General features: G+C 37.4%; 1 protein-coding gene across 5 annotated transcripts in view; it reads left to right on the top strand.

The window, feature by feature from the left end:
* The first annotated feature begins 41 nt into the window (after nt 1–41).
* CEP78 (centrosomal protein 78) overlaps nt 42–16,522 on the top strand; it is a 30,450-nt gene continuing 13,969 nt past the window's right edge. For all 5 annotated transcript variants that reach the window (XM_029962916.1, XM_029962917.1, XM_029962918.1 and 2 more), the window contains exons 1-12: nt 42–154; nt 2,070–2,344; nt 2,568–2,743; nt 3,317–3,389; nt 3,902–4,005; nt 4,643–4,817; nt 6,379–6,492; nt 6,747–6,811; nt 10,658–10,766; nt 12,418–12,553; nt 13,501–13,546; nt 14,695–14,838. In XM_029962916.1, the coding sequence (XP_029818776.1) occupies nt 2,092–2,344; nt 2,568–2,743; nt 3,317–3,389; nt 3,902–4,005; nt 4,643–4,817; nt 6,379–6,492; nt 6,747–6,811; nt 10,658–10,766; nt 12,418–12,553; nt 13,501–13,546; nt 14,695–14,838 (1,395 nt within the window). In that variant the 5' untranslated portion in view covers nt 42–154; nt 2,070–2,091. The remainder of the gene's footprint in view (nt 155–2,069; nt 2,345–2,567; nt 2,744–3,316; nt 3,390–3,901; nt 4,006–4,642; nt 4,818–6,378; nt 6,493–6,746; nt 6,812–10,657; nt 10,767–12,417; nt 12,554–13,500; nt 13,547–14,694; nt 14,839–16,522) is intronic.

The raw sequence follows: 16,522 nt of genomic DNA on the forward strand, positions 1-16,522 counted from the left end.
CGCGGGGTTGCGGGTGCAGGAGCGACCGGGTGTCGCTGCTGCCGGCCGCCTCTCGCGTGCCCCTGGGGGTGGCGGCGGACAGCGCAGCCCCTGGTTGTTGCCGGTTCAGTGATGGACGGTCTGAAGGAGTTCTCAGAAGCCGTGTCGATACTGAGTGGGTGAAACATTAAAAAGCTCCTCTTTTATGCCAGTTAAAACCACGGTTGTGTATTTGCGTGTGTTAGCTGGATGCTTCATTACATACTTAGACACAGTGAGACAGCGGGTCAAATACAATGAGCGCAGTCCCAGCAGACCACCAGGCCATGGTTAGCAAGGAAAGTAAGCATAGGGTCAGCGCCCAGTTAAGCTTCCCACCTGTGTCCTGCAGTTCGGGATGTGGGACATGGCCATGGCTTCTGCAGGCAGTGAACACCTGATGTGCTGTTTGTTTGCTCCTCTATACATTCGCCCAGCTCATTACTTTAATCGCTCCAAAGTTATACCCTCCTGGAGACTCTTAGCATGGAATTGGATTTTTCAGTTTTATTTGTGTTTCTTTTTATTTGTCACCAGCTAGTATCATCTGATGTTTTCTGGCATCTGTATTGAAAGATAAGTAAATAATTGTTTTTTCTGTACACTGTCAGAGCCCGTCAAGATACTCTAAAGTTGTGTTAGATGCACTGACTTCACTGCAGAAGAGTTTAGCTTTCATGGCTGTTTTTCATTTGGAAGGTGTTGTGGGTATGATTAGTTTGGCCCTTTTCCTCTCTACCTGCAATTTGGTTTAGTTCCGAGCTCTAGGGCCCGTGTCTTGTTTCTTTACTTCAGTTAGAGGTGTGGTGTTCAGGTGTTGCAATGAAAGCCACTGTGAAAGAGTATTGCTTAGCTCGAGATAAAAGGCTCATATTTTGTGTATCGACCAGAAGCCGTTGGTGCCTTAAAGCTGATGACCACTTTCTGAAGCTGAAGTATTGGACTATAATTTAATAATTTCTGTTCCTGTGGCCACAGTTTAATCATTGAATGCTGGTAAATCATAGCTAAAATAAAATAAATAAAAGGGTGTGGAGGAACTGTCTTATTATAGTAATATTAACTGTATTATATATAACTATTATCTGTTATTAGAGTTTGTATCTTATGACATTTTTAGTCATTTGAATACTAAAGAAATATAATTTTTTTTTGTAATTATAATCTTAGAAATGGCTGTCCTTACATGCTTGTATCTGTCCAGTAATTCTTGTCCTAATTTGACATACAGAATTTTTCAGAAGATTGCTTGAAGCTTTCTAGTCTGTAGCAGTAAGAAAAAATGTTTGCAATATGAAAAATGTTTTATATCCTGTATGGAATACTTAATTCTATCTTGATCTTAAACAAATGTATCTTCTATGTATACTGACTAATATTGCTATTGAGACAGTGGAATTAACCCTTAATAGCAGTATTTAGAGATTCTGCTTTGAAGTTAGTACTGTTTAGCTGCATGGTCATTAATCTATAACAAAAACTTATGCCTTAAAAGCGCTTTCTGAAATTTACTGGGATACATATATAAGATATGCAATAGCAAAAATATTTAGGAAAACACATTTTTATTTTGTATTCTGAGGGGAATTTAGACTTTTGGCTGAAGTAGCAGAGAAGTTCTGTTTCCCAACTAGTTCTGTATGTTTCCCTTTATGGTGGCCCAGGGAGTATCCAAGGCTTTTGGGAGTCTGCAGACCCTGACACTACAAAATTAAATTTTAAAAGGAAAACAAGATCTTTACAACAGTTAGTGCTTGAAGATCAGGCCTTTTGTGTTCTGGATATACCTGTTTGTGTGGGGAGAATAAAAATGTGGGTTTGTTGGTTTGGGTTTTTTTTTCAGACCCTTATTAATTCAGCTGTACTTAAGCAAGTAGTGAGCATCACAAGACGTCAGTTTTTTAGCTGCCACATTAAGGACGTGTAAATGCTGTACAATGTATAGGAACATTTCCATGTTTTGGGTATGCATATTGAATTGACATAGCGTTGCAAAATCAGTTATACATTGAAAAAATTTTATATCTTTTTTCCCCTTTTTTATTTTACAGAGAAATTTATCACATAAAAGAAATGATTGAGTCAGTCAAATTAAGAAGGCAGTGCATGCTGGATTTCTACTCACATTATGAACATCTTTGTGAACTTCAAGGCTCTGTCCCACTGAAAGCTGTGAAGGCTAACCTGACTCAGAATGCTATTGATCTAATTGTAGATCACATCAAAGCTACTGACTGGGCACCACTTCTGAATGCTATTAGGCATAATAAGACTCTGACTTCTATTGGAATAAGAAGTTTACATCAACACGGTCTTGAAGAATCAGGTCCATAGTGATGGTTATAAAAGTTAAATATTTTGATGTATACCTGTTGCAATTTGTTGCATAAAGCTTCTGTATGATTGAATACATGGGGGGAGGAATTGTATTGCCTAAGGAATTATTTCTATTTAAGAAAATATGGAAAGAAAAGCAAGGTGTGATTGTGATTGCTTTTAAGCTAGTAGAGACTTGATTTTACTGATATGTAATTTCTATTGTTTACTAGGTGTTGAAAGATATAAAACTTACTTTAGAAGGAGAACTCCAGCAACTCTGTCAAAAGACTTAACTGGCCAACTATGCAAAGCTGTGAAAGGCTGTCTTAGTATATCAGATGTACTAAAAAATTTAGAACTGCAGGGTTTGCTTCTGAGGGAAAGAGATCTAACACTTTTAACAAAGGTGAGAATATATTAGTATACAAATAGATGACACATATGCCCAGAATAAAGAATAGTAGCAACTAAATTTTCTAAGTATTTGTCACAGACAGGGATGGTTTTCATCTAAGTTATATATGTGTTATGCATAATACAAATGATTCTGTTGAGATATTTACTATAACCTAGTTTTTCCAAATGTTTCAAAATCACTTTCATCAAGCCGTAGTGGAAAGATCTTAGCAACATCTCTGGTATGTGTTTGAGGCATATAATGTATGCTTTTGACTGAAATTACTGTGCATGTACATGATAGAAGGAAAGTTGTGGGACATCAAGGACATAAAAACTGGTCTTCAAGATGTATTACTGGAACACTTGAACTTGCTAGTGAGTGGCTTCTAGGAAAGGAAGTTCCTCTTGTTCTAAAGAAATGAACCAGCTTTAACTGAACTTAAAGGTTTGTGTGTTTTGACCTTCCTCTGAACCCCTAGAGTTTCTTGTAGGGAGCACAGAGTTTGTGTGGTTTAGGTTACTTGGTCTTTTCTCTTTTTTTGCCTTTAAAACCAGTTGACAATATTGTTTTATTCTTAAGGGCTTGGCCACAGCTTCATCTCTGGAGAGTGTCTCTTTAGCCCACTGTCCAATTGGAGATGGAGGGTTGGAAAGTAAGTTCAGAATCAAAAATGTGTAAATATACTTTTCTCTTTTTTTTTAGTTTCCAAGTAGGTCAGCAAGTTTTTCAGTATTTCCATTCCTGTTTTAAATTTGTCTATAATGATTAAAATAACAATCCTTCCTTTATTCTACATGATTAACAACTTCTAAAGACTTAAATTTCTTCTCTTGATGCTAGTAAATAGCCATACTACTTTATAATGATGTTTTTACTTGTATTTAAAACAGTATTTATATTTCTTAACTCTTTCCTGAGTTTACGTAAGTAAACTGAAATAAAATATGTTCTAGGTTGTTCAAATACTCTTTTCTAAACATTTGCATTAGAAATGTATAAACCTAGAAGACTTTATTTAAAATATACTTCTTACATAACTCTGTTTCTTTGTCAAAGCTTTTGCCTGTTAAAGCTGATTTAGCCTCTTAACAGGGCAGTGAAAAACTGTTTTGATAATCTGGAAGTCATGTGTGTAGATAACATGCATTCTTTTTTGTTCTTCAGCAATCTGTCAGAGTATAAAGAATGCAGCTACTATCAGATCTGTAAACTTCACAGCATGTAGCCTCACATGGCGAGGGGCTGAACATATAGCAAATGTATTAAAGGTAATTTAATAACTTTCTTAGAACAAAATGTTCACAAGAACTTAATATATTTGATTTTTTTCTTTTACTTTCAAGTTCTAAATCCATTAAAGCACTTTGTGAGGAGCATATGTGAGTACTGAAGTGTACAGTCCTTCTGAAAGCTGTGACTTTATATGCCGAAAGTAGCTTGGTTTACTAATGTGGGATTTAAATATTTCAAGTATTCTTAAGCACTGGGTAAAAATAATTGATTTTACAGTTTAGAAGCTACTGATTAACTAACAGTAAGTATGTGACTAGTGCAATATTCTAATTAATGTTAACAGTGGTTTTTGTGAAAGCACAGAATTTTGTAGTATGTATGCATTTCCTGTTCAATGTGTTGAAAGTGTCTGTCTGCCAAAAGAAGGTAAAAAGATATTTTGTTGCAAAGTTTAATGATTTGTATTGCAGACTGGGTAATCTGAACAAACATGAGTTAACTGTAAGGCTTAAAAATTACTTGCATTTCTTGAACTCCAAAACAGTATAACTGTTTTTCTTTATATCAGCACTCAAGCCATTGAACATGAATTACAAAGAACGATAACTTGTCATCTTTTCATCAATAATGGCCTTGGCTTTGCATTTGTTAACAGTTTCTTTGTTTGCAAAGCACCAGGCAATGAGAAGACATGGTGAAGCTTGGGCTGAAAGCCTGCGTTACAGGAGACCTGATCTTGAATATATGACGGGCTTGAGACGGGTTACTTTGAACTGCAACATGCTTGTTGGAGATAGAGGAGCAAGTGCCTTTGCAGACTGTCTAGGAGAGGACCTTTGGCTGAAAGGTATTGCAAAATAGACTCTTAAGATATGGTAGTGGCAGGCAGAAAACTTAAAATTGTCAGTTATAACAATTGCCGCCAGAAGAGTAAGTCGCTATGCATTTGGGAAAGAATACTCTTTTTTTCAAAAGAATTTTCTCTTTCTCTTTTGAATTGCCAAAGTATCCAAATACTTTTGTGTCTTCTAGTATTGTTCTCTAGTATTTTGGAGAATTAATTTGTTCTACATTATATCTGTACAAAATTACTAAAGGTGGTGGTGTAAATCATAGCATTCTGTACACGGAATCAAATACCTGTTGAAACTGTTTTATAGTTTGAGGCAGGTTTAAGATAAGATGCGTACTGATGGAAGAGGATCAGGTTAGAGAATACTTAAACAAACTGGACAAACAGTTGTCCATAAGTCCTAATGGGATGCATCCACAAGTGCTGAGGGAGCTGGCTGATGTCATTTTAAGGCCACTCTCAATAATCCTTGGAAGAGCATGGTGATTAGGAGGACAGTGCATAAGCACAGGAGGATAGCTAATGTCACCCTTATCTTTGAGAAGTCTGGGAAGAAGGACCCAGGAAACTAAAGGCCAGTCAGCCTTACTTGGATCCCTGGGAAGGCAGGGTTGGGATGCCATCTAGAGGGACCTCAGCAGGCTGGAAAAGATGCTGATGGGAACCTCACAGAGTTTAAGGAAAGAAAGTGCAAAGTCCTGTACCTAGGCTGGAATAATCCCATGCACCAGAACATGCTGGGGTCTGTATGGCTGAAAAGCAGCTTTGTAGAAAGGGTCCTGCAGGTCGTGGTGGACAACAGGCTGTCCATGAGCCAGCAAAGTGCCTTCATGGCAAAGAAGGCCAATGGTATCCCAGAGTACAATAGGGAAAGGCTTGTGAGCAGGTTGAGGGAGGTGATTCTTCCTTTTAACAAAAGTGAGGCCACATGTGGATTCCCTAATACAGGAGAGAACTGGAGCTACTGAAGAGAGTCCAGTGAAGGGCCACTAAGATGATGAAGGGACTAGAGCAACTCTCATTGCAGAACAGGCTGAGGAAGCTGGGACTGTTTGGCTTGGAGAAAAGATGGCTCAGAGTAGGGTCTTACAAGGCATAAAAATATATTGGAAGGGAGGCTGTAGAGGAGTTGGAAACACTCTTTCTGGTGGTACTTGGTGACAAGGCAAGAGAAAGTGGGTACAGATTAAAACACAGGAGGTTTCTCCTGAATGTCAGGAAACTTTGTCACTGCGAGGATGTCCGAACACTGGCACAGGTTGCCTGGAGTGGTTGTAGAGTGGTTCATATTACTTCCTTTGCAGTTGTTAACAGTTATTTAAGTTGATCTAAAATACCAATTTAAATTTTTAGTTTTCTTCTTTTAAAGTAATACTCCTGTTTTACACATGGCTGTTATCATGTCCCTGTTTCTTATGCTTCATGTTCTATGAAATGGAGATTTTCAGCAGGTGTGGGTTAATTTTTTTAGATATTGACTATCAAATTGAATTATTAACTAAATATCACTAGTGCAATGAATTTTATTTTTTTTTTACCTCCTTAAACATTTCAGCACTTGATTTGCAGCAGTGTGGAATATCCAATGAGGGAGCAAGATCATTATTAGATGCTCTTCAAACTAATACAACATTAGTGGTACTTGACATAAGAAAAAATCCATTAATAGGTATGTATCTGTGTCTGCCTTTGTCTTGTTTGTGTGGTGGTGTTTTGTTTTTTTTTCTTCTTCAGTAAGTATATGTGGAAAGGTAAACTGCTTTTAAGAAATAAAACCATGCCACAGTAATTCGCTAAACATTTTTAAAATGAGGGAAACGAGAAGGGTAGGTAATATATACTGCTTATTCAATGATCTCTTTGTTCACATAAAGAGTTGTCTCATACAAAGAATTCTTAGTCATGTATTTAAATTCATTCTAGGTCACATTCTGATGAAAAACATTATTGAAAGAGTTCTTAAGAACGGAAATAGTGCTAATTCAGAGGTACGTTTTACGGATTTTGGAATGAGTTTGGGGTTTTCTTTGCAGCTGCCATTGCATTTTTTTTTTTTAAAGGACAACTTTGTTCAAAATGAATCTAAAGCAGCTATTCTAGTTGTAAACAGAAGTTTGACTTTTAGGCAGTTTAAAAACCAACAAACCCCACTATGTTGGGAAAAACAAAAACACTATCAGCAACATGATATTGTATTGGGCTTTTGTATGGTTTCTCATGGAATTTAAGGTGTACCATGTAAAAAAACCAGAATATACATTTAATGAAAAGAAAAATGGAAATGTGTGTGTACATGGGCATTACTGTAGAACATTAAATAAATATTGCTGCTGGAGGGCTTTCTACTACATGTGTTCTTATTAACATGGTAATAATAAATTTTCATTAAAAGTAAAGGAAACTGCAATTTAAAATTCAAAACTTAATTTATTTTGAAACTTACTTCATGTCACTAGTTTATATAATTAAGATTTTTTTTTTAAGTTACTCAAGGCTGTCCTTTCCAATGCAAACCATCTAAGAAAACAGAGTTCAGTTAAAGTGCAGTACGCCCTTTCATCTTTATCTAGCAGTCCACAGAGAGTTCACAGTAATGTGCATAAACTGAATATCTGGAGTATTTATTATTAGATACACTGTTTAAATACAAAGAAACCTGATTCAGCTCCCAAAGGAGACAGGAAAGAAGTGAGTGTTCTTTATTTCACAGAACTGCAGCTATCCCAGTTCTTGTTCTGGAACTTATTACTCTTTTCAGTTTGAAAAGACTTAAAAGTCAGGGCTGCGGATCTGTAGGGAGTATCTAATAATCTGAGAATTTGTGTGTAAAATTCCTTGAGGATTAGTACAGTTCCGCACTTCAATCTCTAGAAGACTTCTTTTGAGAAATTGACCTTGGTTGTGAAGCTCTATCTTCTTGGCAGATGCAATCAATACTTGCAAAATGTTGCAGGGATCACATGAAAATTGCATCTCTGTGGAAAGTCAAACCATGAAAAGAAGCAGCTCTGGGGAATCTCCCTTATACTAAGAGATAACTCGACTCAAGACATTAGTTTTATATTTTGCCACTTAGTGCAGTATCTAAAGTTTTACTGGCAATTCTTCATATTTCATTAACAACATGAATGAAGAAGTACTGACCAGCAGTCAGTACTTGATAAGCATCTTACTATTCCACCAGTCCCAGCAGTCTTTCCATCCTCTTTTGCGTAAAAACTGGTTGTTTCTCTTTGTTTTTCAATAGCATGTAGGTGATTGCCTTTTGGGTTGGGTTTTCAGGTTTGCAAGAAGAGTTAGTTCCCTGCTGCTAATTTATGCCTTTAAATTTGGTGGGCAGCTAAAACAAAAGAAAGTTGTATTATTTTAGCAGCACTGTGTAGCAGTATAATGAATTGTGGATATGACTGAGTGTAATAGGTGGTGAAAGTTTGTGGAGTTTCTGAGAGACTGAATAGGTTAAAGGAAAAAGCCATTGAAAGTGTGTATCAGGGTTGAGTGGCCAGGTTTTGGTTTGGTAGGGGTGGCTTCTGTGAGAAGCTGCTAGAAACTTCCCCCATGTTTGGTAGAGCCAGTGCCAGTTAGGTTCCTTGATGGACCTGCTGCTGGCCAAGGCCAAGCCAATCAGGAATGACAGTAATGCCTCTGTGATAACATATTTAGGAAAGAGAAAAAAAGTTGTGTGGCAGATGAAAATTGCATCCAAAGAAGAGCAGAGTGAGAACATGAAGAACTCTGCAGACACCAAGGTCAGTGGAGAAGGAGTGAGAGGAGGTGCTCCAGGCAGCGGAGCTGAGGTTCCCCTGCAGCCCCTGGTGCAGCCCATGGTGAAGCAGCTGTGCCCCTGCAGCCCATGGATGTGAAGAACAGGGATGCATAGATCCACAAGCAGCCAGTGGAGGAGACCCACACTGGAGCAGGTGGATGCCTGAAGGAGCCTGTGACCCTGTGGGGGGCCTGTATTGGAGCAGGGTCTTGGCAGGGACCTGCTGACCCAAGGGAAGAGGAGCCCATGCTGGAGCAGGTTTTCCTGGTAGGACTTGTGGGTGGCCCTGTGGGGGACCCACACTGGAGCAGCCTGTGCCTGAAGGACTGCACCCTGTGGAAAAATGACCCACATTGAAGCAGTTCATGAAGAATTGTTACCTGTGGGACGGACTCAGGCTGGAGAAGTTCATGAAGGACTGTCTCCCATGGGAGGGGCCCTACAGGGAGCAGGGGAAGGACTCCCCCCCCGAGCGGCAGCAGAAAACAACCTGTGATAAACTGACCATAGCCCCATTTCCCATCTCCCTATGCCACTGCAGAGGGAGGAGGTAGAAACTTGAGAAGGAAGGAGGGGTAGGGGAAAGGTGTTTTTAAGATTTATTTTACTTCTTATTCACCTCCCCTGATTCTGTTAGTAATCAATTTAATTAATATCCCCACTTTCAAGTGTTTTGCCTGTGATGGTGGTTGGTGAGTGATCTCTCCCGGTTCTTATCTCAATTCATGAATCCTTCGTTATATTTTCTCTCCTCTGTCCAGTTGAAGAGTGAGAGAGTGGCTTTAGTGGGTACCTGGTGTCCAGCCAGGGTCAACTCACTACAAGGTGTCTATAAAACAAGCTGCTTTCAAAACATATTCTTAATATTTTGCTGTCTTTATACTTGGATGCAACAAAAGCAGCAGGCACTTAAACAAGAGACAGGTTACTGGTCTAGATGAACTTTAGGGTTAACCTAGTAAAGCTGCCCTTTTATGTGTCTTGTAAAACAGAATTAAGATGCTCTTAGATGTTTACAATTTCATTTTATTCTTTGTCTGTTTTCAGCTTAAAAAGAACAATTCATTGTCTTGAGGAGCTAGATGCAGCTGTAGACCCTGCAGAACTTACCCAAGGATTATTTGAATACCAAGTGAAAAAAAAAAGTTTTTCTTGCCAATGATAAATTTGGACTAAATTTGGTTGGTTAGAGCACAGTAATAGCATTTTAATCTTCCTGTGCTTTAGATGGGAATAACTTTGCTGTACAATTCCTCCTACTCTGATGTGGTGTTTAAAGCTGAGAAAAACTTTGCGTTAATGTCATCTATATTTCCTTCAACAGCTTCTTAGCAGTAGACCCTGTATTAGGGATGCACATTGCAAAACAATTGCAGTGTAATTTAAGAGTCTCTACCAGGAGTAGTGAAACTTTTTATCAGGGCAAAGGGAAGCTTTAAGAATAGAGCTATTGCTGTAAGGAAATGAAGTTTTAGTACAGCTGTGGTCTTTGATCATCACTGTGTCTTAATTTTAGTTTGAGGGCTTTTACTTTGTAAGGATGAATTTTCTTTACAAGGCAGTGAAAATACAACGTTGTATTTTTTGAAATACTGATATTATTGGTAATGCAAAATTGTGCTAGGGAAGCTTTTATTACTCTGGAGAACTTTGGCCTGAGCCAGCCATTCCTATCAAGCCAGTTTTCTGAGAATGAAATGCAGAAGCCAGAGTTGTCTCTTTATAGGGTTGATGCTGTGGGGTTTATGCTATAAAAGATTATAGGGTTGATGCTGTGGGGCTTTTGCTATAAAAAAAGTGTTTTGCACAGGAGATAGGAAAATATCAGATGGGATATTATAGTTTTGTGAACACTTTCTGATAATGTAGCACTCAGACTTGCATCAAATCTATGTTTGAATTTAGGCTTTGTGGGACTTCTGGTTTTTTTCCTAATTTTACAGTTTATTAAAGTTTTCTGTAAGTACCAGACAAGTATATATGACAAAACCCTCTCCTATTTTAAATAAGTACCTCTTTAGCTATCAGTTACTAAACTGATTTATCTTTCTTTAAAAAAAAATTCCAGTATAGGTGGCTGACATCTCCATCTTCCAAAGATGCTTTGAAAAATAGATCAAAGAAAAGAACTATTGTCCTAGGAAGTGGTCGGAAAGGAAAAGCTACTATTCGTATTGGTAATACCATCTTTATTTTCTCTGACTACAGTAAATTTTGTCAACAAAATTAATACTTAAGAGCTTTAATTGTAAAATATACAATGTTAGTGTTTTACAGAACACTTGTCTCCAAAAAAATTCAATTTATTATTAATTCAGCAGTACATCTTCTATCATCACTGGTATAGGAAACTTGCTTTTGTTTTTAGTGCTGCTAGATAGTGGCTGGAAAAACGGTAGGACATGCTGACTTAAATATGTGGAAGAATTGCACGTATTTATTCTGAGTGCATCCTCTCCACAAGCTTTCACTTCTGCAAAGCTTGGCTGTAGTAAGTTGCCTAGTTCTTCTGCTGTTGTAACCTTTCTGTAGCAAGCTGTCCTCTGCCAGAACAAACAAACATGCATTTTTTACTGATGTACAAAATGTTCTAAGATATTTTTTTAAACTTCATGTAAACCTATTATAAATAGTATGTTTAAAATAAGATAGGTATCTTGAATATTTATAATTTAGTACTGGTAGCTGCAATACACTTTTTCAGTAAGCTACTAAAAATTTCAGTGTAATACATTTGACTGTCTCTCATCTTTGCTCTAGTTATCTGGAAACAGAGAGGTAAGCATAAATCAAATTGAAGTCTTTGTACAAATAAACTGTGGTGATCAGGGTGGTGGAAGAAGAAAATGCTTGACATATATAGTTGTGGTGGTGTGGGTAGGGGTTTTTTGGTGTGGGGTTTTTTGTTTTTTGTTTGTTTTTTTTTCCTTCCTCTTTCTTTTTGTTTTTTGGTGTGTTTTGGGTTTTTTTTTTTTAAGAGAGAGAGGGAGTCAGGAGGTGAAATCTATCTTGTTTACTATTTTGAGACAGAATTGAAATTTTGAATCCCCTTACCATAATTACACATGTCCATACCATTACAGAATCAGTTGTTTTATTGATCTCAGAGAAATAATAACCCTAATTCCGCTAGTTAACCTGTATGAAATATTAGGTGAACAAATTAAGTTTTCTGGACTTGTTAGTTTCTGACTTAGCAACCTGAGTTAAGAGTGATCATCCACATTAGGTTTCTTTTCTGAATCTACTTCAATAGCATATGATTTAAACAAAAACAAAAGACTGGACTGGTGAACATGACTTTTTTCATTACTCGTTCTCTTAAGTGAAGAGACTGCCAGTGTTAAGTACAAGCAATCCACAAGTGCCAGCTTTATTTTCAAGCATTTTGCCCACAAATAAACCAATGTTCTTCACACTCAAGCCACTAGAGGGAAGTTTGAAGCACATAGATAGTTATAGATAGTTTTATTGTCTACATGGATTGTCTCCCATGTGAGCCAATGGAATTAGGTATCTGAAATTAGTAATGTTCATAAACCTCTTCAGCTACAAAATTTTACTTCGTTTTTGAATAACAGCTTGTCTTAGCTGCATCAGCCTAATGTAGCAGTTAAGTACACTGGCTTAAAATTGCAAGTTTTTGGACACTTTAGCGTAGTTAGACTGATTGGCAGATTTCCTACTTATTATTAATAATAGTTCTTATATTAATAGTCCCTGTTATTACACAGGAGATGTTACTTAGGAAGAGTATGCTGTGAATTTGTATGTAAATAATTAGGTATAACGAATTCTCTTTTCTTCTAATCTTGCTGTTCAATACAGGACTATTGTCTAAAAAATCGGTAAGTCCTGGGAAAAAAATTACATCTGTGAAAGAGAGTTACTCACCAAAACCACTACCACCAGGCACAAAAGGCTTCCTTCCTTGGCGGACTGCAGAACGTGCAAAGAGATGCAGGTGAGGTTTTCATAGTACAAGGGAAAATAATAAAGCATAAAACCAGCATGATAAATATAGTAGAGAACAGTGTTAGTCTTTTTAAAATATTATTTGAAAGTTACACATATAATTTCATATTGCATTCATAATTTTTCTGTTTATATAAATTTTGGGGATTTTACATAAATTCTGTTCTAGTAAGTATTTAAAATACACAAAAATAAATGATGGCCATAGGAATATTCAGATGTAGCAAAAAACCCCAGCAGAACCAAGCCTACCTTGCCTGCTTGTTCTTTTGTTAATAATAATTTATCAGATGTATCATAGCTGAAGGTGCAAGTTAGTGTTGTAAACTTATAGTATACTTGATTTGGCATTTGATGCCTAGGTATTTCTTCCACCTCTTCTTTCTGCTTCATTTCCCCCAATACAAGCCTAATTATTGTGATCATCTAAGTCAGCGACTTAAAATAAAACTAAAAAAACTTATGTATGGAAGCTCTCTTTTGAAACAGCTTTTGTTTGGGTTTGTTTGGGTTTCTTTTAAATCTATACCCTAGACTTTGGCCGTGCAAAATGGAGACTATATAACTATTTAAACAAAAAAAATTCCTTAATGCTCTATCATAACTGTAGTTATTAAACTTATTTTTTAAAATCCTGAGCACCAAATTCTCCTCTTGACTTTAGTTGAAAATAATTAACTAAGCAAGATGCCTACTGAAGATATTAATGTTAGCATCCAGTAATGTTGCTCTAAATCATGATTAGGTAGGGGGTGCTAATAGAACAAAGTGAGGATCTAATGAGGGTTAAAGGGATACAGTGCAGTGTCTAATGCTGTTTTTACTCTTGTGCTTCACCTGCCTTAGAATCTTGTATTTGGAAGTGATTGTAGCAATCGTGACATTGCAAACTTACTTTCTCAGAAGTGTTTTGTTGGGTTTTTTTCCTAACTGTAGAGGTGGGGCTCTGGATCGTACTGGAGAATTGCCAGTGGAGATTCAGGTACTGTTTCTCTCATAGTGGTTTCTTTAGTAGGTGAATGCCAAAAAAAGATGAAAATGTTCTTTCTCAACAGAATTTATTGTCTAAAAGTTAAGACTGGAACATACTTTTAAAGATAATCTATGATGGAAGTGCAAAAAAATAGTTTACATCAGCATTTGGTTGAAACTTCTTTGCTACTTAGTTTACTTCCATTTCTGTCTCTGTATCTTTTGGTTTCCTAGTCATATGAGCAAGCTAGGTTGGAGTATGGGCACAATCCCTTCAGAGGCAATAAGGAGGATTAACAGCATTTTTATCTGAAGGCTTTTGCACCATCTTTTCTGTCTTGAACTTGGATTACTTACTTGTGTTTGAACGGGTCTGTGAACTGCTCCAGTAAACATACCAGCAGGAGAAGAAAAATCCCCACTTTCTTCTGTCTCCTTTGCATCTCATTTCCATCTTCCCTCCTACCTTGCCCACTGTAGAATAGCTGGAGAAGTGCATTTTTGTATACTAGTAAATTAAACTGGCTCACAGAAGGGTGTGATGGCTGCTCACTTATACCCTGCTCTGGCATAGGGTTCCCATGGACTGCAGTGCTTTGGGAAAACCTGCAGTGCCACAGGATTCCCATGCACTGCAGCTCCTCTGATCCATGTCTGCTCTGACATGGGTCTTGCCTGGCTGGAGTGAGGGTATTGGCTCCACCACAGAGCACCTCTTCCTGCTTCTAGTCTGCTTTTCCCTCTGTTTTTTCTCACTCTCTTTGTTCCCACCTCTTCTTCCTGTCTGGCATTTTTTGCCCTTTGTTAAACCATCTCACCCCGATGCTCAAACAGCTTCACTGCTGGGCCCAGCTCTGCCCTGTAGTGGGTCAGATGGTACCAGGTGTCTGACATGGGGTAGCCCTGGCTGTGCCTCACGGGGACCCTGCTGCTAAATCCTCACCACATGTACCCAATATATGCACACATAGGATTGATTTTTTTTAATATTGTTTTATGCAAATTTATTTCAAAATGATATAGCTGGACAATGTATATACATTGTCAGGAGCTCTAGGAAACAACTGTATTTAAATTAAGCTTTTGATACAATTTAATCTTTGATTTTTGCTGCACATTGTAATGCTGTAAGTAGGTGTGGTTTTCTGGTGTAATTAGACAGGTGTTCCTGTGAAAGTGACAGTAGAAAGTGCTTCAACATTTGATACTGAAGACACAGAAGATTTAGATGATGTCATCCACTATCCTGATCTGGCAAAATCAATTGATAAGATTAATGTAACAGAGTATCAACAATTAGAGGTAAGAAGCATGTTCTGTGCCTTAGACTCCATAAAGGCAAGTTATATCGATTAAACCATGTTTTAGTCAGAAAATTGTTGTTAAGCAAATAAGTAGCCATGGAGCAGGATTTCAGAATAGCTCTTAATTATCCTGCATTATGTCACACAGGGTTTCATTTCAGAAGATGTGTGTCAAATATGCACTGGATGTTCGATTTCTTAATATTATAATACGGATACATACGCTATAAGCATATTGTCAAATCAGTGCCTTAATAAGAAAGAACTTAATGTAGTACACACAACTGCAATATATGTAATTTCTCTGTTCCAGTCTTGAACCATAGTTTGCAAATCTTTCGATCAGTGTTATTGCTTGTTGTATTTTCTTCCAAGTATTTCCTTTATAAAAGTAATTTAATGTTATTTCTGTTGTATTTTTTTCCAAGTATTTCTTTCATAAAAGTATTTTAATGTTATTTCAAAGAGCTAAAATATGGTAATGATTATTGTGTAAAAATAATTACAAAAATAGCTGAAAGAGTGTTAGAGCTTCATTTTATAATTGAGTTTAGGGTGGCTTAGAGCAAAAGGACTGTACAAATACTGCAATACTACTAGACTTTTTTGGGGATTTTTTTATTTGTTTGTTTGGTTGGTTTGTTTGTTTTTTAAACCTATGTAAATTTTTTCTTTAGACCTACCTTTTTTCTCTCTAGAACTTTTGTTCAGGAAGGTTTCAAGGTTTTCACATGTTGCTGAGACTTAAAGTTGTATAGGGACTTTCTTTGGGGGTGAGTTCGTTACTGTTCATGTGTAATTTATCAACATTGTGCTGTGTTGGTGGCTTCAACACTTAATCAAAAGCATTGTGTATGGAATCATAGAATTCCATGTCGTGTGAAAATTGCTCAAAAAAGTTCTATGTAGGAAGTACTGTGCTTTCAGGAAACAGTTCATGTATTTATTCTTGGTGTTTGGAGAGGGAGGAATATTATCTTCAGGACACAGGGCAGAAGCAGACATAACTTGTGCTTTGGGGAAGGGTTGTCATACTGACCTGTGACATCAGTGTTACCTGTACAGCAACTGTAAGGAAGGGATAATTTGTGATTAATTTGGGCTACCTTGGAGGTAAAACTACCAATTTTAGCAGCCTACCCCAAAATTGATTTTAAATTTTCTGTGCTTGTAAAACTCCAGATTTTCCTGACTTTCTGAATTTGAAAACCAAAATACTTTTTTATGCCATGGTTGCATATCAGATGCACTGTTTAAGCAGTCTGCAGCTGTTCCTGTGCCTCACCTATCCTTGTTATTATATTGACACAAAGCAGGTTTCACATTATGGCAGAACCGAACTACCAGCTTGTCACCATTGAATGGGGATGTCTATTTCCTCTTTGTGTCTGAGTGCTTTTTCATTTCTTGCTCCAGTCTTTTCCTCTTGTGTCTTTTTTCACGTTTTTCTAAGTTGATTCAACTTGCTGATATGGAGAAAACCCATGTAGTTGAACAAGGAGAAGTGCAAAGTCCTGCACCAGGGAAGAACAACCTCAAGCACCACTATCTGCTGAGGGCAGATCATCTGGAAAACAGTGCTGCAAAAAAAGGCCCTGGGGGCTCTGGTGGACACCAAAGTTGAACGTGAGCCACCAGTGTACCATTGCAGCAAAGGAGGGGAATAGCATGCTGGACTCCAT

The sequence above is a fragment of the Manacus vitellinus genome, unplaced genomic scaffold (genome assembly GCF_001715985.3).
Source record: "Manacus vitellinus isolate BGI_N305 unplaced genomic scaffold, ASM171598v3 scaffold_50_pilon, whole genome shotgun sequence".
Classification (NCBI taxonomy): domain Eukaryota; kingdom Metazoa; phylum Chordata; class Aves; order Passeriformes; family Pipridae; genus Manacus; species Manacus vitellinus.